This window comes from Macaca thibetana, chromosome 10 (assembly GCF_024542745.1).
Source record: "Macaca thibetana thibetana isolate TM-01 chromosome 10, ASM2454274v1, whole genome shotgun sequence".
Taxonomy (NCBI): Eukaryota; Metazoa; Chordata; class Mammalia; order Primates; family Cercopithecidae; genus Macaca; species Macaca thibetana.
Genome location: NC_065587.1, coordinates 6,708,286 through 6,732,708, shown reverse-complemented (window position 1 = coordinate 6,732,708; position 24,423 = coordinate 6,708,286). Strand labels below are relative to the sequence as shown.

The 24,423-nt window shown below is 52.7% G+C and overlaps 2 protein-coding genes across 3 annotated transcripts in view; one reads left to right on the top strand and one right to left on the bottom strand.

The window, feature by feature from the left end:
* The window catches only part of SULT4A1 (sulfotransferase family 4A member 1), a 996,812-nt gene that overhangs the window by 245,330 nt on the left and 727,059 nt on the right, over positions 1 to 24,423 (bottom strand). The gene's annotated exons all lie outside the window — the stretch shown is intronic.
* Positions 1 to 24,423, top strand: part of PARVB (parvin beta) — a 695,786-nt gene that overhangs the window by 602,106 nt on the left and 69,257 nt on the right. Inside the window, exons 1-2 of one of the 2 annotated variants that reach the window (XM_050805943.1) lie at positions 10,051 to 10,156; positions 23,456 to 23,545. In XM_050805943.1, coding sequence (XP_050661900.1) covers positions 23,500 to 23,545 — 46 coding nt within the window. In that variant the 5' untranslated portion in view covers positions 10,051 to 10,156; positions 23,456 to 23,499. Of the gene's footprint in view, positions 1 to 10,050; positions 10,157 to 23,455; positions 23,546 to 24,423 lie in introns of those variants that run through there. The other variant, XM_050805942.1, reaches the window with a different exon arrangement.

Sequence of the window (24,423 nt, the reverse complement as noted above, 5' to 3'; positions counted from 1 at the left end):
CCAACAGCCTGGCTGCCTAGTCAGTGCTCTCAACCTCTGCTTGAAGGCTGCCTCCCTGGGCCCTGCTGGGGGACCCAGTAAGATGATGGTTATTCACATTCTCCTGTGTTTCTGATACCAAGCAAACTCCCGATAAATGCTGCTTCCCCCTCTGGTGGAATAAATAATGCACATTTTTTTCTGAGCTCTGCCTGCGTATCCTTAAGGAGAGGGACGCTGTGCCCGGGATGCAGATGAACACGATAGGAGCTGTTTCCTGGAGGAGCTCCCATGCTGACTTTCGCCTTTGATCTTCTGCATCTTTTTCATAGGCTTTCTGTAGATGTGCGGGGATATTTCTAGAGGAGAAACCAGAGGTGGAAGGAGGGGCATAAGGAAATCGAATGCTGGGCATCTCTTAGCTCACATTATCTGAGGCTCTTCAGGGACAATAGACCTTGCAATAAAAGGCAAAAAGGCGATTGCGCACAGAGTGCCTCTTCCTGCACGGTGCCCGGCGGGAAGGGATTGATGGGGCTTGGCGGCTGGAGGAGCGCAGACCCTGCCCGCGCCTCCTGGGGCCTGTGCGGGACTTTGCTCACCTTGCTGTTTCTAACCAAGGTGCCAGATTCTCTTCACTCGGGTATGTCAGATTTTAACCCTTGAGGCTAGAGCCTTGCCAGGCTTATTCGAAGTCAGTGGCTGCTAGTAGTCACAGGCCCCCTGCCCTAGACCCCAGACCAGGAACCCCCCGCCCCGAAACCTTGGCCTCGTGGAGCGGGAGTCACTGTGAAAGGGGTCTTGGAGCCCAGGATCACTCCAGCAACATTTACCAGAGAGCATCCTGGGGCCAGCGTGGGGTGTGGGGGAGCAGATACTGAGCGCTCTGTCCCCTCCCCTTGGAGAATCTCACAGTACATTAGCATAGTCAAGGCTCTGAGAAGTCCGGCGGGAAAAGACACCTGCTTAGCTTCCCTTCACCTCACAACTCCACCTCCTTGACCTTTGCTTGATTCATGTGAGACCTGTGAACGTCTACACTGCGGGACTCACTTTGGGAGATACTGATGGAGACCAAATAGGTGTCCTGCTCATATATCCTCTGCTTCTTCAGGTTCCTTTGCTTAGGTTCCACTGGGCTTCCTAAAATGCAAACGAATTAAAAAGCTAGAAGAGCTATGCTGAATGTGTTTTCTCTGTCTGAAAGTACAGCCACCCATGAGAGGAGGAGGTCTGCTAAGTTTTCTTCTAGAAAAGGGGTCCCCAGGCTCTGAATGCTTGAGGACCTCATTGGGATCACCGCCTCCATTGTGGGCCACCCATCCTCCACCCCGCTCCCCGTGGCCTATTGATAACCTCCCAACCACCACCTATGCTCCTGGAGGCCCTAACTGGAATCCTTGTCCTCACCCATTGAGTTTGTCACCTCCCTCCAAACTTTGTGTCCTCTGTTGCAGTTGAGGACCTGGAAGTCATGACTGGGCTCATTAGTGATGGATGTTTATATTGAATTCTTAACTAAGACAGGGAGGAATCACATCCTAGCTCCATGTTTTACTAGTTGTGGGACCTTGACTTTCCCAAGCTCTATTTTCCTTGTCAGTAAAATGGCGATAATCGGGGTAATCCATATCCCTGATTGCTGAGGAGCCCTGCAGGCGTCCACGCCCAGCCCAAAGCCAGGACCCAGGAAGGGAGATGCAGCTGGGCAGCCTCTTCTGCGTCTCTGCCAGTCGCTGGCTTGGATTCTAACGCCCTCCTTCCCTCCCTCCCTCCCTCGCTCGCTCTCTATCAGCAGCATCTAAGACCATGAGAATGTTTGAAGGTTTCTCAAATGTCTGTGACTGCCCCATGTCTGTTGTTTGGTGGAAAGGACTTTGTAATTGAATGGAGTCAGTTGCAATGTGAATGTCATGTGGAGCTGCTTTTCCTTGGCAAGTCCTTGCTGCCTGAGCCACAGTTCCCTGATCTGTAGAACTTTCCTTCCCCTGTCCCCCTTTCTGGGCTGTTGGGAGGCTGAGTGAGCTCGTCATGAGGCCCCCGAAAGATAGCTTCCGTGCCCTGTGGAGCTCAGTCCCTGAGTCTCTGTCCCCACCTCCCAGGTCCTCTCTCACCACCCTTTTGGGCTGGTGAATTTCAAGTTGGGCATCAGATAGGACAAGGGAAGGGGACTGGAGAAGGAAGAGCCCACAGTTTGCCCTCAGGACTTCAGAGTCGCTCTTTTTTGTTTGTTTGATTTTTTTCAGATAGAGTCTCGCCCTGTCACCCAGGCTGGAGTGTAGTGGCATGATCGCGGCTCACCACAACCTCCACCTCCTGAGTTCAAGTGATTCTCCTGCCTCAGCCTCATGAGTAGCTGGGATTACAAGTGCACACCACCATGCCTGGCTAATTTTTGTATTTTTAATAGAGATGGAGGTTTCACCATGTTGGCCAGGCTAGTCTCGAACTCCTGACCTCAAGTGATTCACCCTCCTCAGCCTCCCAAGGTGCTGGGATTACAGGCATGAGCCACCGCGCCCAGCCCAGAGTCACCATTTATTTTTGTGCCTTATTCCACATCTTCCTGCTACAGGACAGCCCAGAGCAACGGGACAAGCTTCTGTCATGAATAAGTCCCCTGCCTACTTGGGGTGTAGGGATAAAGGACAGGACCTCTCTCTCTTCACCCTGCAGGGCAAACTCCTTCAAGACTCAGCTCCAAGACTACCTCCTCCAGGAAGCCTCCCTGGACTACCACACTCCCTCCTGAGCCCCCAGCCTTCTCACATACCTCCCTTATTTGTCTCCTGGGTGCTGGAGCCCTCAGAGCAGGGCCTATGTCTGAGTCCCCCTGTGGCCCACCCATTGCCCCGTGCCAGGCCTGACCACAGTGGATGTCACTAAGCAGTTGTTGAATAAGTGAATGAACAGATGCAAACTAGGCCCAATCTTATCGAATTATACTAGAGTAATTGTATAAAAAGCCAGACTTCTTTAAGTGGAGGAAATTTAAAGTTAGAAGTGGGCTGGGCACAATGGCTCACACCTATAACGCTAGCACTTTGGGAGGCTGAGGTGGGCGGATCACCTGAGATCAGGAGTTCGAGACCAGCCAGCCTGGCCAACATGGCGAAACCCGTCTCTATTAAAAATACAAAAATTAGCTGGGCGTGGCGGCACATGCCTGTAATCCCAGCTCCTTGGGAGGCTGAGGCAGGAGAATCACTTGAACCCAGGAGGCGGAGGTTGCAGTGAGCGGAGATCACACCATTGCACTCCAGCCTGGGCGACAGAGTGAGAGTCAGTCTCAAAAAAAAAGAAGTGAGTGAATACGTCCCTACCTGCTTTTGTAGCTCCTGGCTCTTAAAGCTCTCAAATACCAATGGCAAATAAAGGGAACCGAGAGATGAAAGATGCAACTGTCCTGATTTTCTTCAGATGCAGAAATTTCTGTGTAGCTGAGGAGGAAGGGCCTGCTTGCCCCCCTTTGAATTTTGGGGTGTACTTGAGCAGAAGCATTCATTGCTTGGAGAAAGCAGAGGAGACCCCAGAAGCATTTCCCTCAGAAAGGGAGAAGCAGGTAGACCAAGCAGCAGTTCTGGGACCAGCTCTGGGGCCACCTGCTTTTCCCAACTGAGTCTCCGGCGGACTCGGCGGCTGGCCTGCACACAGGAGATCCTCAAAACGGATGAGCGATCATGGTTGGCATTTTTACACTCCCTCCTTTAGTCTGCAGTGCTGGAGGAGGTGTGATTATGGTGTGTATTTTGTGCAGCCATTCGGTGGACACCTATGGAGGACCCGCTGTGGGGCGGGCTGCCGGCCAGGCTCTGAGGATGGAGACGAGGACTTTTACTCGGGAGCCTCTGTTCAGGTTGAAGACAGTTTATGAAAACATAAGATAGAGTAGCCGAGTCCAGGGCAGGAGCCAGGGGTGTGTGAGTGGGGGTCCTGGAAGGGGTCTCTGGAAGCCAGAGGAGTAGTCCTCTGAGGCTGACCGAGACTCCCAGCAGAGAGATGGGGGCATGGGCAGAAGCCTACCATGCCAGTGAGCCCTGGCATTTCTGAGCCCCTGCTCGGTTCTGTTGCCTGCACGATGGGCTGGGTGAGCAACGCTGACAGGAGACCCTTGCCTTAGCACTATGTCCCCTGGGCTCTGGCTAGTGACGCCTCCTGGCAGCAGCTGTCCAGGCCACACAGGATGCTGGCTACATGCTTGACTGGTCTGGCCATCCCTGCATGGCCCCGCTGTCACTGGTATCTGGAGATCGCACCCGGCCAGAGCCCAGTGGCTTCCCTGCCTGCCACCCTCGGATGCTTCCTTGGGGAGGGAGGGTGCCCTGTTTCCATGGCAACCCTAGGGAGGAGGCCAGGGCCTCGGGCAAGCTGCTGAGCTTTTCACAGCCCAGGGAGTGAGGACCAGGGCAGGCTGACCCTGGGCTGTGGGGCAGAATTAGCCGAAGAGGATCCCCACCATCCCTGAGGAGAGGAGGGGAATGGGGCGGGGAACATTAGGCAATGCTCACTGCCTTCCCCCAGCCTCCCAGCTGCCCACGGCAGTCCCAGGCCAGGCCAGTGTGGGCGTGGGGGGAAGTTAGAGCCTGGCCGTGTGGTGTGCCGGCATGCAATGCGACAGCCAGGACAATGGAGTCGTCCCCTGCCTTTGGGCCTTTCCCTCCACCCCATCTCATGTCTGCACTAGGTGAGGAAGCAGAGGATGGAGGAGCCTGGCGGACTCCAGGAGCTCCCGAGACTCCTGAGTCGGTGGGGACAGGGCTTCCCAACCTCAGCACTGATGATTCTTGGCTGTGGAGCTCCCCTGGGCATTGCAGGGTGTCTAGGGGCATCCCTGGCCTCTACACACGAGATGTCAGTTGTGACGACCCAAAGTGTCTCTAGACGCCGCTACATACCCTCCCAGTGTGGGGGTGGAGGAATCGTCCCCAGTTGAGATCTGCTGAGCTGAGAGGCTCCCCGGAAGCAGGGGGTGAAGGAAGGGAAGGCTCTGGGCCCTGGGGACATGGATGCCTGCCTGGAACACACAGAAACACACACGCATGCATGCCTGCCTACACTCACTCATATGCACACATGTTCACGTATGGATGCACCATGACCCTGAAGGGACACCCCTGCTGCTCTTTTAAACAATCTTTTAACTAGACTATTTTTAGAGCACTTTTAAATTCACAGCAGAATTGAGTGGAAGGTGAAGAGATTTCCCATGACTGCGTAGCCCCACCACACACACCCTCCCCGTCTATCAACGTCTGCACAAGAGGGTGCATCTGTGGCACCTGATGGACCCGCATGGCCACATCAGGACCACCCAGAGCCCCCAGTTTCCATGAGGGACCCCTCTTCACGTTGGACATTGTGTAAGGGCAGGAACCCCCATGGTAGCATCATCCAGGGCAGTGTTACTGCCCTGAGATCCCTGTGTCCCACCTGCTCATCCCGGTCTCCCTGTCACTCCTGGCAGCCTCCGCTCCTTTCACTGTCTCCGTAGTTTTGCTGGCCCCACAGGGTCGTGTAGTTGGGATCACACTGTCTGTAGCCTTTTCAGACTAGTTTTTCACTCAGTGAGATGCATTTAAGTTTCCTCCACACCTTTTCACAGTTTACAGCACATTTCTTCTTACTTCTGAGTGGCTCTTTCTCCATTGTCTGGATGGATCTGTTTGTTGCCTGTTCGCCTCCCAGAGGATCCGCTGCTCTTTGCTGCAGATGCACAGTCCAGGCGCTGTGGAGTTGGGATGGAGCAGTCGAGCTGGGATCAGAGCCCAGGTCCCTGCCCTGAGGTTGGAGCACTCTGACTGCACCCGGCCTAGGCCTGTGCATTGTCTACACTGATGGCCATGGGGCAGGGGACCTGGAGCGCAAAGCAGGAGAGGATGCTGAAGGGGGCGGGTGGGGTCAGGACTTGGGAGTGTCCGGAAGGAGGACACGTGCCTCAACCCGGGGCTGGTCTGCAGAGGCCAGAGTGCTCAGCCCGTCAGTGCTGGGCCTGTTGTGAGTTTCTGCATGAGGTGGCCCTCTTGGAAAGAGTGGCTCCATAGCAGCTGGGTTGGGGGCCCCATGACAGCTGAGTCTGGGACTCCGCGGCAGCTGGGTTGGCGGATGCCTGTCCTTGTAGAGACCGTCACCTCCAGGAATGGTAAAAAGGCAGCCACCAACAGTCCTGTGTCCTCTTTCCAGTCCTCTGTCTTGTAAGCCTGGTCCCCCCAGTGGCTCCAGTCCTCCCCTGCCACAAGCCCGTTCTCCTCTCCTCTTTCTGGCCTAGAAACAGGCTCTTCCCTCTGGAGGCTGCAGTCCAGGGGTTCTGGTGAGGTACAGAGCCCAGCCCCCACACAGCAGGAAGTTTTTCCACAAATGCACAGCTCTTCAAGGCCACGCGCAGCTGTGTGTGTGGTGCGTTTTGAAGGGCATTTTGAAGGGCGATGGCACGCCTCCCAAAGTGCTGGCATAACAGGCGTGAGCCACTGTGCCCGGCCCCTGTGAGTTTTTACAAGAGACACTGCAGTAGAGAGAATGGTAGAGTCCTCAAACCCTGATTCAGTCGTTCATGAATTCACCGAGCGCTCACTATTCCTGCGACGTGTGTCCTCTTCTTTGCCAGCCTGCTGGTGTGCTCCTGGTGCTTGGTCCACCACAGGTGGGTGTGCTTGGTCCAGGAGGCTGATGGTGCTGACCTCTGGGCTGATACTTACTGTTTTTAGTGGCTTGAATGACATCCATGCAGAAGAGCTAGTGCACCATGCTTGTATTTGAAAATACCCAGGCTCCTGCCTGAGAACCTGGTAGGCCAGTACTTGGACAGTAGCAGGATCGAGAAACCATCTGTGTCACATGTTCTTGGGGACAAAGAAGAGACAAAGGCTCAAGGAGCAGTGAGGCTTGTGGGACGTAGCTGTGTCCAAAAAGGTCAAGCAGTTAGCACATCCCTAGCTACTTCCTGTGAACCCATGAAATCCTCAGGCTGAGGAGGACAGAGGGTGAGGGGATCTGACGCCACACTCAGCCCTTTAGCCAGTGGCTGCTGTGCTAAGCCATTCTGAGAAGCCGCCGGTGGAGAACTGACTTCAGGTCTTGCTGACTGTAAGGTTGTCCAATTGTTTTTGCACATTGAAAACAATACATTGCACTTTGGGAGGCCGAGGTGGGTGGATCACTTGAGGTCATGAGTTCGAGACCAGCCTGGTCAACATGGTGTAACTCTGTCTTTACTAAAGATACAAAAATTAGCCAGGTGTGGTGGTGGGCACCTGTAATCCCAGCTACTTGGGAGGCTGAGGCAGGAGGATCGCTTGAAACCAGGATGTGGCGGTTGAAGTGAGCTGAGATTGTGCCACTGCACTCCAGCCTGGGGGACAGAGCGAGAGTCCTTCTCAAAACAAACAAACAAACAAACAAACAAACATTGTTCCAGATTTGCTAATAAGGAACCAACCTCCTCAGACCTTGGTGTCACAGGAGAGTGGCCTGTAGCAGCCTTGGGGCCAGTTGTGATTTTATCCACAGTGTTGGTTAGATGCATCCTCTGTGCTTGTTTAATATTCGTTCTGCTTGTGTGAACAAAGCCATGTCAGTTTCAGTAACCCTTGTGCCATGGAGCACCCGGTGTGGAGCAGGGCTCGGTACAACTGGTGCAGAGAATGTTCCAGGCCTTTTGAAATGATGTGGAGTTGCTGGGGCTCTCTTGAGGCTGTTAGTTTATTTAGGGCTGCTGTGACCAAATACCACAAATCCAGTGGCTTAAACCAACACAAATCCATTATTTTACAGCTCTGGAGGTCAGGAGTCCTAACATCAAGGTGGCGGCAGGGCCGGTTCCTTCCGGAGGCTCCAGGGGAGAACTCCGTTGCTTGCCTTTCCAACTTGAAGAGGCACCTGTGTTCCTTAGTGCGTGGCCTCTTCCTCTGTCTTCAAAGCCATTGGCATAACATCGCCTGATCTTTCTCTGCCTCCCTTATCATGCCTCCTCTAGCTCTGGCCCTCCTGCTTCCTCTTGTAAGGACCCTGTCAATCACATTGGGCCCCCTGCATAATCCAGGCTAATCTCCTGCCCCAAGGTTCTTAACTGATCACATCTGCAAAGGCCCCCTCCCCCCACGTCAAGTCACAGGTTCCTGGGACTGGATATGGACATCTTTGCAGGGACCACGATCCAGCCTTCCATAGAGGTGGTGACAGATGGAGTAGAAAGTACGTCCTTTGAGTTTTTATAAGAGACACTGCAGTAGAGAGAATGGTAGAGTCCCGAAACCCTGATTCATTCGTTCATGAATTCACTGAGTGTTCACAGAGCACCTGCCTCAGTCCAGGCGTCATGTTGGGAGCGGGGGAGACAGAGCAGGCCATGCATCTGTCCTTTCAGAGTGCTGTAGATGCAAATCCTGTAGCACAGATGCACAGATGTGCCTTAGACCGATAGTGTCTTGAAAGGAGAGGAATGGGAATGGGTGTGGGGAGTGGGGAACCTGACCTGCTTTGTGGGGTCACGGAGGGACTCTCCACCTGCCTTCAGCCCTCCGTCCCTCATTTGCGGCTGTTCCTCCAAAGGCTCAGTCTCCAGCAGGGGTGTGGGGACCCCTATGGGCTGTGGAGACCTTTCTCCTTTGCTGCTGTGGGCATTGCATCTGTTCCTGATGGGTAGAGCTGTGTGTGTCCACTGGGGCCCAAGGCAGTGCCACTGTGGCTCTTTGAGTATCTCGGGGGGAACTGAGCTGCCAGAGCCAGAGGGTGATGGCTTCCAGCACTCCCCAAAGCCACCTGCTTTTGAAAGGGGCCTGTCTCCGAAGCAGGCCGGGTCCTCCTGTTGGGGGAAGCTTTCATGGCCAGGTCTGTGTCTCTTCTGCAGGGGAGACAGCCGCTAGAGGGCACCGTCCTTCTGGCCTTTCCCACGTCCCCGTTTCTACGGCAGGTGCACAGTAGAGCCTTTTTTTTTTTTTTTTCTAATGACTTAATGATTTAATCTTCTTATTTTCTCAGCAGACAATGCTTTGGACTTCCCTGGATACATTGGGACATTACCAATCAGATTAATTAATACGAGTTTCACAACTCGGGAACCAGTGAATGTGCTTCCCCAGACTTAGCTTCTGCATGGCTGTTTCTGCTTCCCTTTATGAAGTGCATTTCTCTAAGAGCCTGGCAGTCTCATGGGGCTCGTCTGCTGCTGGAAGCGAGCAGCGGGTTCCATTGTCCCCTGCTCGGTGGGGCTCGCTGTGCAGCTTGCTGGCAAATGGCTGGGCTCGGAGGGGTGGTGACGGTGGCACACGCCAGGGGAAGGGTTGGCATCGTCTTCTGAGAATTGTTTCTTTTGGGCTTCACACCCCGCCCCCACCTTCTGCTGCCTCGAGGCTCTTTTCTCCTTATTATTAACTAGTGACAGATTTCATGACCAGTGACTGAAATCATTTGGAAGTACCCCCTGAAAGCCAGCGTGATGGGTTGGCAGGAATGTGACAGACGCAGCCTCTGAAAATCACAGAGGCAGAGGACTTGCTGAGGGATTAGGTTGAGAATGGTCAGGAGGTGGTGGCTGCTGGGCACTGGAGCTGAGGGTGAGGGGCCGAGAAAACGGTGGGCAAACGGGATAGCTCTTTTGGGGGGCGGGGGAGGCTGGCTTTGGGGATGTGTGTCCTACTATTTGTTCACCGTAAGGTGGGGGCGTTGGGTGGTAGGTTCCAGTGCTACTGAAGGGTGGCAATTGAAGGGAGGAATTAAGCTGGCTGGGTGCGGTGGCTGGTGCCTGTAATCCCAGCACTTTGGGAGGCCAAGGCAGGTGGATCACTTGAAATCAGGAGTTCAAGATCAGCCTGGCCAACATGGTGAAACCTCGTCTGTACTAAAAATACAAAAATTAGCCGGGTGTGACTGTGTATGCTTGTAATCCCAGCTACTCAGGAGGCTGAGGCAGGAGAATCACTTGAATCTGGGAGGTGGGTGGAGGTTGCAGTGAGCCAAGGTGGAGCCACTGCACTCCAGCCTGGGCGACAGAGCAAGACTCTGTCTCATCAACAACAACAACAACAACAACAACAACAACAACAACAACAAAAAGCTGACTCACATGGCTTTCAGTCTGAGAAACCGGTCAGATCGTCACTTGTCTCTAAAGCATGTATCCTCCTTTGTAGATGAGAAGCTCTACAAAGAAACCGGCCCCTCCATGCCCCGGTTTCTCACCCAGGTGGGTTAGATGGTCAACCTGACATTTTGCTGTGCACCTGGAAGTCTTTCTTCCTATTCTCCTTCCCACAGAGGATTCATTTTTCTGTGGTTCTAACATTTTTCTGATCACCCCAGGGACAAAGGCGAAGAAGAGACCGTGTTTCTGGGCCAAGGGAATCATCTGTTTAACATGGGCTTCGGAGCTTTTTTTGTGTTTATACTTAAGCAACTTTTTGTATTTTAGGGACGGTGGCAGGATCGAGAAGTCACCTTTTCAGGTGTTCTTTGGGATAAAGAGGAGACACAGAGACTCAAGGAGGGAGGAGGCTTATGGGACACAGCTGTTTCCAAAATGATCAAGCAATTAACACATCCCTGGCTACTTCCTGTGAGCCCCTTAAATCACCGGGCTGAGGAAGACAGAGGGTGGGGGTTCTGACCCCCTCACACAGCCCTCGAGCCAGCGGCCGCTGTGCTAAGCCATTCTGAGAAGCCACCTGGGGAGAAGTGACTTCAGGTCTAAGGGATGGTGCCCCGAGCCTGCCGCCGAGGTCCCCAGGGAGCAGCCCGATGGCCTGAGCTAGGCCTGCTCTGCGTCCTGCCCTCTGCCACACGGCTGCATTCCAGTGTCACTCGAGTCCCTAGAGGGTCGCTTCTGAGTCCCCTGCAGGCTCCACGGCTTCCACCCCCTGGGTGGCCCGTCGTTGGTGTGGTTTTCCCGGTTCTGACCCTGGCTCGTGCCCGTGGACTTTGGGAGCCCTTTGCACTGTTTGGAATCGGCGCCAGGGGGTCAGGCTGTGCCACCCACACCGTCCCGCAGCCATCTGATGTTTGTGTGGAGTTGGATTCTGTTACATAATCATTCAGCCTAATTAGTGTCGGCTTTAAATGCCCAGGGACCATACGCAACCGTTTGTGGTGATGCCTGAGCTGTCAGTTCAGGTTCATCGAGATCAGATCCTGCCCGGGTTGTGGTGAGGTGGGTTTCATCTCTAGATTCTCAGACAGTTGCTGACCTGGGGGCATGTGGCCCCCAACATGGCCCAGCCGAGGCTTAACAAGGCTGCCCAGGGCTCCACATTGGCAGATAAACACACTGGCAGATAACTCGGGACTCACTTTGGCCTCGGTTCCACTCAGGCCAGCCCTTGTTGAGTGGATGACCCTAAATCACGCCACACTGGAATCCAGCACAGGTGCTGAGGATGGGGACAGAGAGAGAAGAGAGGCCTGATGTTTACCAGTTAACGACTTCTCAGCACTCACCACCTTATTAAGTTCATTGTCACGACAGCCTAATGATCGGGGCCGGTCACTGACCCTCTGCTGAAAAGACTGTAAAGGATTTCAGGAGTTGAAGTGCGTGGCCAAGGTCACGTGGCCTTTCTGCTGGGAACCTCCAAAGCCTCTGTTCCCTCTGATCTTCTATCTGGACCAGTGCTGACCCTGGGCTGGGGGGTTTGGAGGAGGGGCAGGTGGCTTCTGGAAGGGGCATGGTAGAGGGGATGTTTGTGGCGGACCCTGAAGGTACCAAGTGTTGGTTCCTCTTGCAGAGGTTGCAGAATGTGCTGCTAGGGAGGAGGTCACAGTGTGAGCAAAGGCATGGTGGCCCCTAGCTGTTCTGGGGAAGGCAGGAGGCAGGGTTAAGTTGGAAGGAGCAGAAGAAGGTGCTAGAAAGGTCAGCCAGGCCAGGGGGCAGACAACATGTGATGTGTGGGGGAGGGGTTGCACTTTTATTTTTGGAGTCAGGGGAAGACTGGAGTGGTCTGTGAGCAGAGGAGTGACTTGACGAGGCTGTGTTCTGGGAGTGAAGTCTCGAGACACTGTGGGGTGGGCTGGGAAAGGGCAAAGGTCAGGAGCCCTGAGACCCAGCAGAAGCTGGTGCAGACGCCCCGGCTCTCATAGGTCTAACCCCTGTGGCGGCCTCTGAGGATTCCACCTGATACAACTGGAGGGGGAAATTGAAGAAGCTGACCCACGTGGCTTTCAGTCTGAGAAACCAATCAGATCGTCACTTGTCTCTAAAGCCTGCGCCCTCCTTTATAGACGAGAAGCCCACCGGCCCCTCCGTGCCCCGGTTTCTTGCCCGGGTGGGTTAGATGGTAAAGCTGACATTTTATCATGCACCTAGAAATCTTTCTTCCTATTCTCCTTCCCACAGACCGCGTATTTTTCTGTGGTTCTGACAGTTTCCTGATCACCCCAGGGACAAAGGGGAAGGGACGACTGTGTTTCTGGGCCAAGGGAATCATCTGTTTAACATGGGCTTCGGAGCTTTTTTTACATTTCTACGTAAGCAACTTTTGGTATTCAGAAGACCTAGTTTCCCTGAGCCAGATGGGCTCCTTCCATCTCGGTGGTCTGTATTTTGGATTCCTGCAGCAGGTGGCTGGTCGAAATGCACACCCCAGGAGGTGAGGTTGGGGGGATGTCAGCTCCGGGGCCGCTTGTACCAGCAAGTCCCTAATTGCGGGCGCACTCCTTCCTCCTGAGCCCATCAGCCTCTGCGTGGTCACATCAGGGCAGTTGGGTTCCTGGTGACCCATGACTGCCAGGTTAATGGAAACCTTAATGGAAACCCTCTTTTTCCACCCAATTAAGTGGCTGGAGGTGGGATGCTGTGCGAGAGCCGTCTGTTTCAGTTCCCTGACTTTCTCTTGCAGCAATTATCTATGTAGCTCCATTTGGCCTACATAAGCTTAGCATTTGTGTTCATTCATTCATTCATTCATTCATTCCACAGATATTGACAGAGCCGTTATCCATGTGCCAGGTTTTATGCAGGATGTGAGGCCATGGTCATGAATGGGACCTGGCCCCTGTGCAATCCTTGCAAGGTCGGGGGTGTGCAGGGAGGTGAGCACACCGACAATCACATGATCGGGGAATAGGGTTTGTCCTTGTCATGTGCATGGGGAGCTGTGGGAAACCAGGGGAGGGGTTCGAACTGCACCCAGGGATAGGGGATGTGCAGAGAGTGCTTTCCAGACAGCTGGGAAATGGATGGAGCCAACTGATCTAAAGTGAAGGGTATTTCAGGTTATGAGGACAGTTGAGGCAGAGGGGCAGAGATATGACCTACAGAAGTAGCCTGGAATAGCCTCATCAGACGATGAGGGTGGAAGCATGGGAGCTGCAACTGGATTGATGAGAGGAGAGGTCCACTCATTAAGAGTCATTGGGCACCAGTATGAAGGGTTTGCGTTTTACCCTCGAGCCGGTGGGAGCTGTGGGGTATACCGCAACTGAGTGTGACCCATGCCAGCTTTGTGTATTGGAAGGATTTCTGCATCAGACAGGACTCTCTCAGTTTGCAAAGGACAGAAAGCCCAACTCAAAATGGCTTGAAAGCAAAACAGAATTCACTGTTGCATTTGATAGAATGGTCCATGGGGTTGGATGGCCTCAGGTAAGGCTTGATCCAGCACATAGAAGGTGTTGCTAGATCCTCGATTCTGTTCTCTCCTTCCCTGAGCTCTTTCAATCTGGTGCCTTCATCTCCAGGCTCTGTATGGTGGTAAGATGATGGGATGGCTTGAACCCGCATCCTTTCTGGGTCAAGGCCAGTGGGAAAGAGTGCCTGTCTCATTCTCTGTTCCTGGTAAAGAATCAGTGCAGCTCATTAGCTCTAACTGGGCCATGCCCATCCCTGACTGTGTTCCTGGGAGGCCAGTGTGCCAGACGGCTTTGTCCTGGGATGCCTGCTCCACCCCAGAGCTGAACTACAAGGCCTGAGCATGGTGGCAGGAGGGGCAGCTCTCTCTGAGGGAGGCTGCGTCTTGTTTGCCTGAAAGGATCAATGGATGCTGGGGAAGAAAAGCAATGGTGTCCAGAACAGTCACCTCTAGAAGGGGAGAGGCTGGGCTGGGGTGGGAAGAGTTTTGGGCAGGGCCTGCAGGGGCCAAGGTGGCCCTCCTGGTGAGAGAGCCCCACTGGCCATCCCAAGAATAGGGCATGAGTCTGCCAAGGGTGCCCCTAGGTCTGGCATCTTGATTTTTTCCTCTGTGTTCTTGGCACAGACACTCATGCCAGGGCCTTTGCTATCACCCGTAGTCTCAGAGTCCGGTTATTATTCCGTAGTTATCTGTAGGGGTGAGACCGTGCAGGGCTTTCCCTCCCCAGCTTCCTCCCTCCCTCATAGTAGCTCACTGTGTCCCCTGAGGCTGCCAGTGCTGCCGGGAAAGACCCGAGGCTCCTTCTGGGTCTCAGAGCCATTTCTTTGGTTGAACCCAGTTTGCGTCCTTCCTTGTAGAATTGGCTGCCACTTCCTTTAGGGCCCCCACTGCACCCTGTACATAACCCTGCCAGGGCATCTGTTTATTTTCCATTCTTGTAGCTTTATTTTTATTTCAAAAGGAGCACAAGAACACAGTCTGGTGGCAAAGGCTCCCTCTGTCTCCTCCTTACTTTCAGCCACTGGGCCCTTGTAGCAGTAATGCTGCTCTTGTCATTCTGGAGCGTGTCCTTTCATTCCTTTTTCTGTGAATTTTGATACATACACATAGAAATACATAGTGCTGAGTTTTCTAGTTGTATTTTTTACATAAATATCATGCTGTATCTATTTTAAAGTGTCTCACCATGTTGCCCAGGCCGGACTTGAACCCCTGGGCTCGAGTGATCCTCCCACCCCAGCTCCAAGTAGCTGAGACCACAGATGTGCACCACCACACCCAGCCTTTGCCGTATTGTTCTGCAATATGTGTTTTGTTTTTTTTTTAATTTTTTGAGACAGGATCTGGCTCTGTCACCTAGGCTGGAGTGCAGTGGCATGATCCTGGCTCACTGCAACCTCCGCTTCTTGGCTTCAAGCTCTCTTCCCAGCCTCCTGGGTAGCTGGGACTACAGATTCATGCCACCACTCCTGGCTAATTTTTGTATTTTGTGTAGAGATGGGGTTTTGCCTTGTTGCCCAGGCTGGTCTCGAACTCCGGAGCTCAAGCCATCCACCCGCCTCAGCCCCCCGAAGTGCTGGGATTATAGGTGTGAGTCACTGCACCTGACTCAGCCTGCTTTTGCTTTTTTAAAAAATCTCAACACTATGCTATGTATTGCACTTAATTAATTGTGCATTGAATCCTTCGCGAGCCTTCTGTGCCAGGTGCGAGGTCGGCTGCTGGGTAGAAGTGACCAGGATGCATCTTCCCTCGGCTACATGCAGACTCTCCACAGGGCAAGGGCAGGGCCTGCCCAGCCCCGTGCCCAGCCCTTTGGCATCCAGCCGCCAGTATTTGTTAGATCAGCAGGCTGTCATGCCCAAGGATTGCTGCCACCTCAACAGGACAGGGCTTCAGCTGTGTGCTCTTGATGTGGAGTCCGCGCCACCTGTTGACCCGCTTTGGATTTTTACCTTATTGAAATGTTCACACATTTCTTTTAGCTTCTGAACTTATTTCATCTTGAGAAATGGACTGGAACCTTTGGCTCCAGCAGAACAAGTCCCATAAATCAGACGTTCAAGCTGAGCGATCCTTCTGGTTTTGGCCACAGTCGGGGCCTTCTTACTCCTCTGGTCTCGTCAGCACCGTTCAGAAACTCGTCCTTGACTTGGAGATAACAGTGAGTTAAATGGACGTAAATACACCGAGCTCATTACTCCGGGCCGGCATCCCGCATGACAAGGCCCACATCCATTTCTCAGTAAAAACAAACTACATCTGCCACTTGAAAGGTCAAGAAGCACTTTCATGTACGTTGTGCTCCATGGATCACTGGAAGTCCTTTCCCTCTTTTCCATATCCGGGCCAGGAGGAGCAGCTGCTCTCTGGCACCGTTTAGCCTTTGCTGCCTTTTACCCTAGGCAAGACATTTTGTTATTCCTCCAATTTGTAATCCCAAAACACTTGGAGTTCGTAACCTCCTGGGGAGGGCCAGGCCTCACATTTCAAGGCCTTTGCACGTGTGATATGCCAGCAACAGCTCAGCCCTTTGAATTATGATCCACGGCTCCTTCCACTCACCTTCTTTCTGGATGTCAGAAAAGACTGCCCAACAGCATCTCCTCCCAGCTGCCGAGGCCGATGATATTTTTATTCTTATTTAGATTTTACTTAGGTCTTATTTTAACTCCACTGAGCTGTGAGATCTTCACCAAAGTACAACTGGACTTATTTTTAGAAGAACTGCTCTGTTAAGAAGACCTTCGTGCCTGATGAATTTAATTATTCTGATAAATTACAGCTTCTGCGAAGGAACCACGCCCCTCTGAGTACAGATGGAAGTTGGAAAATTCATAGAAAGCTGTCATCTCCTGGCGAAGGCCTGGGAAACCTCATTTGACAGAGATGTCTTTGGGTTCCTCTTAAGCACGAGCGAAGGATCCCAGTGCCCCCTCCCCTGCTGGGAAGAGGAGCCGGTGGCGTGAATTGGCACGGAGCCGCACCTTTCTTTCTCCTCCTTTATCCTCCCGCAAGCTCCACAGACCACTCTGCTTCTTTGAGCAGGATCAGTTGTAACTAGAAGTGGGTAGGGCTTGAAAGGGGCTGGTTAAGTGTTTAAAATTGAGGCAGCTTTCCTGCTATTTTCAAGTTCTTTTAGATGTGCAGGGATGGAGAATGGCTGTTTTTGTTGGGGTTTTCTCTTTGATCCTGGTTCAGACGGGGCCCTCTGAAATTTCTCCCCCTGATCTTTTGTGCTCTGTGAAAACCAGGAATTGCATGGATGGTGTAGAAAATCCCCATAGGTGGCAAAGCAACTCTGCTGTGTTGAAATGACATGCTTAGAAAAGTGTCAGAAAATGGAGATGCCATCGCTCCGGCCCCCCAGGGCCTGTGGCTCAGCCTCCCTTGGGCCTTTGTGTCTGGGCCAGACCCTCCAGGCAAGCCCCTGGTGAAGCTGTTGGGCCCATCGTTGCAGGGGTGCCTCGCCATCCCCCCGTGTCCTGCCCGGGTTCCCCTGGTGGAGCACGACGCTGATCAGCCTTGGCGTTTTCAGATTTCTTCTCTCCATTAAGGTAACCTTGTTCTTTAAACCAGCCTGCTTTCAAAGTTGTTTTCCTAATAATATCAAAAGGAGGAAAAAAAGCTGCCTGAAAATCTTTTTTTTTTTTTTTTTTTTTTTTTTTTGTGGGGGAAAGAGCCTGGGCATAAATAAATACAACCATACAAAGAAGAAAATTAAAAAAAAAAAAATCAAAGATGGAACCTTTGCGTTTGGCCTGAGGTATAAATGGCAGGGTTTTTATGACATGCTTTTAGTGTTTGATTCTCTTTCTTTCCTCTTATGTTCTTATAATTCCAAACAGGAGCGATGGTGTTTTTTTTTTAAACCTTGCCCAATCTTTGGGTGGAGGCTTTGGAAGCCGCACATTCTCCACCATTACAGTCACTCAAAGCTGACGCCTCCCGAGGGGCTGCTGCGTGCCAGTGACTGTGCCGAGTGTGTGTCTCCTTGAATCTTTGTGATTTCTCTGAGGTGTGTTAGGCCCCACTTCACAGATGGAAACTGAGGCATACAGAGCCGTCAAGTAGCTTGCCCAAGATCGCACACCTTGTCAGTGGTCAAGCTGGGCTCCAAAACCAGCAGCGTGGCTCTGGGGTTCTAAGCCCTCTGTTGTGCTGTTCCTTGAATATATTAAAAGGCCTACTATGTGCAGGAACTGGGTTGGCACTGGCAGGGAGGGAAGTTCAGGAAGGAGATAGTTACATGGCTGTGTGGCTTGAGCTGGGGAGAGGGGAACACCCAGGAGGGCTTCTTGGAGGAGGTGGCCAGTAAGATGAGGTTGAAGATAGGTAGGATTTAGTAGGGCACAGTGAGGTGCAAGATCAGGTAGAACTGGCTTTAGTCCTGACTCTGGGGCTTTACATCTAACAGCACAGGACCAGCCACTCCCTCACAGACTCGTTTATTTATTATTATTATTATTATTTTTGAGACAGTTGGAGTCTCGCTCTGTTGCCAGGCTGGAGTGAGGTGGCACAGCCTCGGCTCACTGCAACCTCCACCTCCCAGGTTCAAGCGATTCTCATGCCTCAGCTGCCCAAGTAGCTGGGATTGCAGGCGCCTGCCGCCACGCCTGGCTAACTTTTGTATTTTTAGTAGAGACAGCATTTCATCATGTTGGCCAGGCTGGTCTCAAACTCCTGACCTCAGGTATTTCACCCACCTCGGCCTCCCAGAGTGCTGGAATTACAGGCATGAGCCACTGCGCCTGGCTTCCCTCACAGACAAAGTGAATGGCTGGCATGGAAGGTACCCTGCACATAGTAGGTACTCAGGAACACAGACAAAGTGGATGGCTGGCATGGAAGGTAGCCTGCACATAGTAGGTGTTCAGGAAACATTAGTGGTGCCCTCCCCTTTCCCATGGATAGTCAGCAATATGGGTTGGACATGTGTGTCCTGTAATCCGAGGTTGTTTGCCCTCTGGCTGGCCCACAGAATTTGAATTAATGGCTCACATTTATAAATGGGGAGATTCCACACCAAACCCCATATTTCCAGCTTTTCTTGAAAACTCAGATCTGGTGACTGCAGCCCGCACTTCCCACTCTGCCGTCCCAGGCTGAGCGAGGAGTGCCCATCTCCAGAGACAGTGAACCAAGGGGCCGTCATCCTGTCAAATGCCCTCCTGTCTCTCTCCTCCTACCTGGCCGCCCATGCAGGCCACAGAGCGCGGTGCTGCAGGTGAACTCTGCTGCAGTGGGAACGAGTTGGCGTCGGCTCCCTCGTGGCCGGCTGCTGGATTCGTGTGGACAGGGACATTCTTCTTAGAACAGTGCAGACACTTAGGAAAACAAGCACAAGACGGTCTTTTTCCCTTAATCACCCATCTCATGAAATCAAGCCCCAGTCCCTTGGAAGCCCACACCCTCCACACCCTCCAGATACTGAGAGAATGCATGCCAGCATGCCTGTGCCAGCGTGCCTCTGCCAGCACACCCGGGCCAGCAGACCTTTCTCTGTGACTGAAGACAGCCGGCACTTCATATCTTTGAAGGGTTTGTCTTTCTGGCAAGTGGACGGTACTTTGAAAACCAAAACATTCCTGAGATTCACTGAAAGCCACTAAACTGGCACCGTTCAGGCGGTGAGGGTTGGGGGAGGGGGAAGCCAAGGGTGTGAGAGCAGCCTCTCCTTCCAAAAATCAGACCGATCCTCTGAAGATGACGATCAGATCCAGGCTGAAAGTTCCTCTGCAAAGGAGCTGTGTCCTTCAGGGAACCCAGGCTGCAAAATGTAACAAGGCCCAGAAGGGCATCCGTCAAACCTTCATGGGGTTCAGCTTTGGACATGCTGGCTCTAGTTTGTCCCCACTGCACTCTGCACAGAGCCCGGAAGGCCCTTTCGTTAGCCTGGCCTTCTTTCAAGGCCAGTTCAATTGCTGCCTCCTCCAGGGATCCCTCCATGCTTCTCTGTGGAATGGGGGACCTTGCCTGCCTTGTGGTCACTCTTCCCCCAGTTTGTGCCTCTCTTGGAGCCTAATCACAGAAACCCTGTACATCCACAGCTGCCTCTCCCACTCGCGGGGAGTGGTTTGTGGGCCATGTGTGGGTGCTCACGATTCCCCTTATTCCTCAGGAAATGTGAGGAATTTCCCGTGGGGCCGGTACACCACCCCATGTTACAGATGGGGAAACTGAGGCTTAGTGAGATGAGGGGACTTCCCCAAGACCACACACCAGCAAGTGGCAATGCGAGATTTGGACTGGGGCTCTGTGGCCACAGGCTTGGGCTCCTCCTGCCAACCGAGGGGTCTGCCAGCCTGTGCCCCCTCCTCCTGGCCCCCGAAGCCTTTGCTTCCCTCAGGCCATCATGCATAACCAGCCCCTTCAGAATGCGCTGCTGAACAGGCCCTGGGCCGTGTTCGTGAGTGCGTTTCTCATTTATTAAGGTCACAAAATCCCTGGCCCTGTTTAATGTCATCTTTGATGTTCAAGGGCGGCGTGGAAATCTCTGTTTTCATGTGACCCAATTTCTAGGCTTTCAAAATGCGGCTCCTCTCCTCCTCCCTCTCTGTGTTTTTGAAATCAGGTGAGCAGGGCTGCCTCCAAGCGTTGACCACTTGCCCCGAGGTCTCCCTCCCCACCCCTCAGGCTCAGGCACGTGGGTGCAGTGCCAGCTCTCGGGCCTTGCCAAGAGGACTCATGGGCGTATACCACCTGTATGATCCTCCACACGTAGGGAAACTGGGTCTTTTGTTCTTCCTCTGCCGTCGGCGTGAGCACTGCAGGCAGCTGTGCTAGACGGGACCTCCCTGCACCTGTCGTGTGTTCCTATGATGCCAGCCAGGACACGGAACTTCCACCGGACCCCCTGTGCTCCAGGGCTATCATATTCCCAAGGATTCCTGTGAAAAATCACTTTTCCCTGTTTCCTTTCTGCCTTTTAAGACTCTCTGCTGGTTACAACTCTCCTTGGAACTAGTCACGTGGTACAAATAATTGCTGAAATTTGGTCCCTGTTTTCTCAGCTCATCTGGGTGACCTGTGGGGGATCTTCTGGAGTATTTTCAGGGAGGGGGGGCGGAGGGAATCTCAAAGCTCTGTGCCTATATCATTTCCCCGTGAAGGCATTTAATATTTGTCCACTGCTGGTGCAGAGTTATGCTAAGGATTTTGGAACTTCAATGATGAGTGGTCTTCCCTTAGGATGCTGGCTGTGGGTGGAGGACAGTGTGTGCCGGCAGCCAGGCTGGCTTGCGGCTGGAATGTGGGTTACCTGGAGAGGGCCTGCCTTTTTTTTTTTTTTTTTTTTTTTTTTTTTTGCTATTTAAAAAATTTGTTGTAAAATAGACATAACGTAAACTTTACCATCTTAGCCGTTTTCAAGAACAGAGTTCACTGATATTAAGTACGTTCTCATTGTGCAGCCATCACCACCCACTCACCCACAGAACTCTTTCATCTTTCCAAACTGAAACTCTGCCGTCATTCAACACTACCTCTCTATTTGCCACCTCCCCCTACCCCCAGCAGCCACCAGACTGCTTTCTCCTCTGTGCATTTGCCTACTTAAGGGACCTCCTATGGATGGAATTGTACGGTGTTTGACTTTCTGTGTCTGGCTTATTTCACTGAGCATAACATTCTCAAGGTTCACCCATGCAGTAGCCTGGCCCGGACGTCCTTCCTTTTTAAGGCTGGATAATATTCCGTGGTATACACGGACCACGTTTTGCTTACTCATTCGTCTGGTGTTCTCAAATGCCAAGACTCAGTGACTTCGGCTGTGCCCGAAACCTTCCTCTAATCAAAACACTTCCTAACCCCAACCTGTACCTAGGCTCTGACACTCCTGCATCAGGCAGTCCTCCAGGATAAGTTACCTGTTTAAAATGCAAATATATTTCCTTGTGGGGAGTGTGTAATTGGCATTCTGGGGCCCCGCTGCCATTGTCTTTATGAGGGAGGGAGGTTGTGTTGTCCTAGAAGCTGGGTCCACAACCGTGTCCCAAGAGCCCATCAGGTGCCACGCTCTGGGCTGGGGACTCGACGTTCATGGTTTGGTTACATTTAGCCCTTCCAAAGGCCCTGGCATTTCTGCAGTGTTACCTATAAATTCCATGTGCGGAAACATGCGTTATTTCCATTTTTTTTTTTTTTTTGAGAGAGAGTTTCGCTCTGTCACCAGGCTGAAGTGCAGTGGTGTGATCTTGGCTCATTGCAACCTCTGCCTCCCGGGTTCAAGCAATTCTCCTACCACAGCCTCCTGAGTAGCTGGGACTACAGGTGTGCACCACCACACCCAGCTAATTTTTGTATTTTTAGTAGAGACAAGCTATCATCATGTTGGCCAGGATGATCTCGATCTCTTGACCTCGTGATCCACCCGCCTCAGCCTCCCAAAGTGCTGGGATTACAGGCGTGAGCCACCGCGCCCAGCCTGGGTTATTTCCACTTTTGGGCTGTTTTAAGTAGTGCAGCTATGGACACGGAGTAAAAGAGGGTCCGCTTTTTCAGAAGCTGAGTATCAGGACCTTTGCTGACATGAGAGGAGCTGGTGTCCTGGGGCCCCACTGCCATTGTCCTTATGAGGATGGAGGTTGTGTCATCCTGAAAGCTGGGTCCACAGGTGTGTCCCGAGAGCCCATTGCGTGCCATGCTCTGGGCTGGACGCTTGACATTTATGGTTACATTCAGCTCTTCCAAAGGCCCTGGCATTTTTGCAGTATTACCTATAAATGCCACATGGAGGGACGTGCAGAGAGGTGAATGGGACGTACCGGGGGTCTCACGGCCAGCACGGGTGGGGCCCCGCTGGCCTGCTGCTCCAGAGCCATCATGCCATACCCCCTGCTGCTCCATCGCCTGCCACTGTGGAGGCTGGGTGTCCAGAGCTGGAGGTGTTCAAGGTTCGAGGTGACTCTGGTGTTAAAAGAGGAAATACGGTTTTCATTCTGAACCCGTTTCATGGAGAAGGAGGGACAGCTCCGGGCACACTGGCCTGGGTACTTTTGCGGCATGTGATCAGGGACTGCTCCCCAGCGGCCCTCCACCAGGGCCGTGAAAGCGGCCAGGACCCTACCTCCACCCGGCACCATGGACGCATCTTGGGGCTGGAACCTGGAGTCCCACGTGCAGTTGGAGCTGAGGCTGTGACTGTGGAAAAAGCGTGACATCACAGAAGCAAGAGTTTCTGTGTGGGTGGGTGTTCATCCCTGGTGGATACGGCTGAAAGGCCTGGAGGGTGTCCCTGGTGCAGGACGATGAGGCATCGTTTCTGGTTCTGGGGTTGTCCCTAATCACTGGGCGTTCCAGACCCTGTAACTGTTCAGCACTCCCTTGAGACGGGAGGCCATGGTGTTTCTGACTCGGAGCCTCTGGCTCTCTTTATTAGATTCTGTTGCATGTTCCAGCAGTCCTGACCTGGATGTTCCATCATATTTCTGTCCCTGTGAACGTGGCCATCACCAGTGACCCCACTTTAAACTCCAGATTCACCTGTATGCATGACCGGAGGGGATTAGCATCTTGAGTCCATGGTTCAGGATGCAGCCCCCCAGCAGAGGAAGGGCAGTTGGTGGAACTCTCATGCCCCATCGCTGTGGTCCATGCTTTGTCTGCCTCAGCGGCCTTGGTCAGATCTGGAAACATCTGGAAGCTTTGGTGTCTTAGTTATGAGTTTCAAAGAGCAGTGAAAACAGACTGGCAGAGCTCATCGAGACCTGGGAAATATTTGGGGTGGGGAAGAACTACAGAATGTATTCTTGGTTCGGAGCATTTTTCCCTCCGACTCTTTCTGGGCAACAGGCCTTTTAGGAATGTTTGTTAAATGCTGAAAAAACAGGAATTGATTTCTCTCTGCGTCCACAGCCAACACGTGAGGCCACGGCACTCCGTGTATACTAACCTGGTTTTTCTTTCCTTTTGCTCAACAGTGAGTGACCTGCAGGAAGAAGGCAAGAATGCCATCAACTCACCGATGTCCCCCGCCCTGGCAGATGTTCACCCTGAAGACACCCAGCTCGGTACGGGGCATTCCCCCGCTCCCTGCCCTGAGACAGTTGAGCTTCTGTGGCACTAAATTGGTCTTGGGGAGGCCAATGAGGAGCCTGATAGATCTGGCCTCTTGATCAGATGCTGGGGGCATTTGGGAGTCTAAGTTCTTAGCTCAAGGTCATGTTTAGAAAAGTCCATTAGGAAAAGCAAGTCCTTCTTTGAGGGTTTCTGCCCCAGTCTTAAAACGTAAGTTTATTATTCAGGTGGTGAAGCCAGCAGATCAGGAGAAGACTGAGTTGAAAAGATAGTTTGTTAAACTCATAGTTCTGAAAGGGGGTGTAGCAGGCTACTCAGGGCCACACCATGCCACACCTTGCCATGCCACGCCACACCATGCCATGCCATGCCACACCATGCCACGCCATGCCATGCCATGCCATACCATGCCACACCACACCATGCCACACCATACCATGCCACACCATGCCATACCACACCACACCACGCCATGGAACGCCACATGGAATGCACCAGTGTCAGGCAGAGGCAGAAGGAGCAGGGCCAATGCCTTTATTTTATATTTTATGTGTATATTTTTTGAGATAGAGTCTCACTCTGTCGCCCAAGCTGGAGTGCAGTGATATGATCACAGCTCATGGCAGCCTTGACCTTCCAGGTTCAAGTGATCCTCCTGCCTTAGCCTCCTGAGTAGCTGGGACTACAGGCATGTGCCACCATGCCCACCTAACTTTTTAAATTTTTTTGTAGAGATGGGGTCTTGCCATGTTGCTCAGGCTGGTCTCCAACTCCTGGGCTCAAGCAATTCTCCTGTCTTGGTTTCCCAAAGTGCAGGGACTATGGGTATGAGCCACTGCGTCTGGCCCCAATACCCTTACTGTGGTTTTCT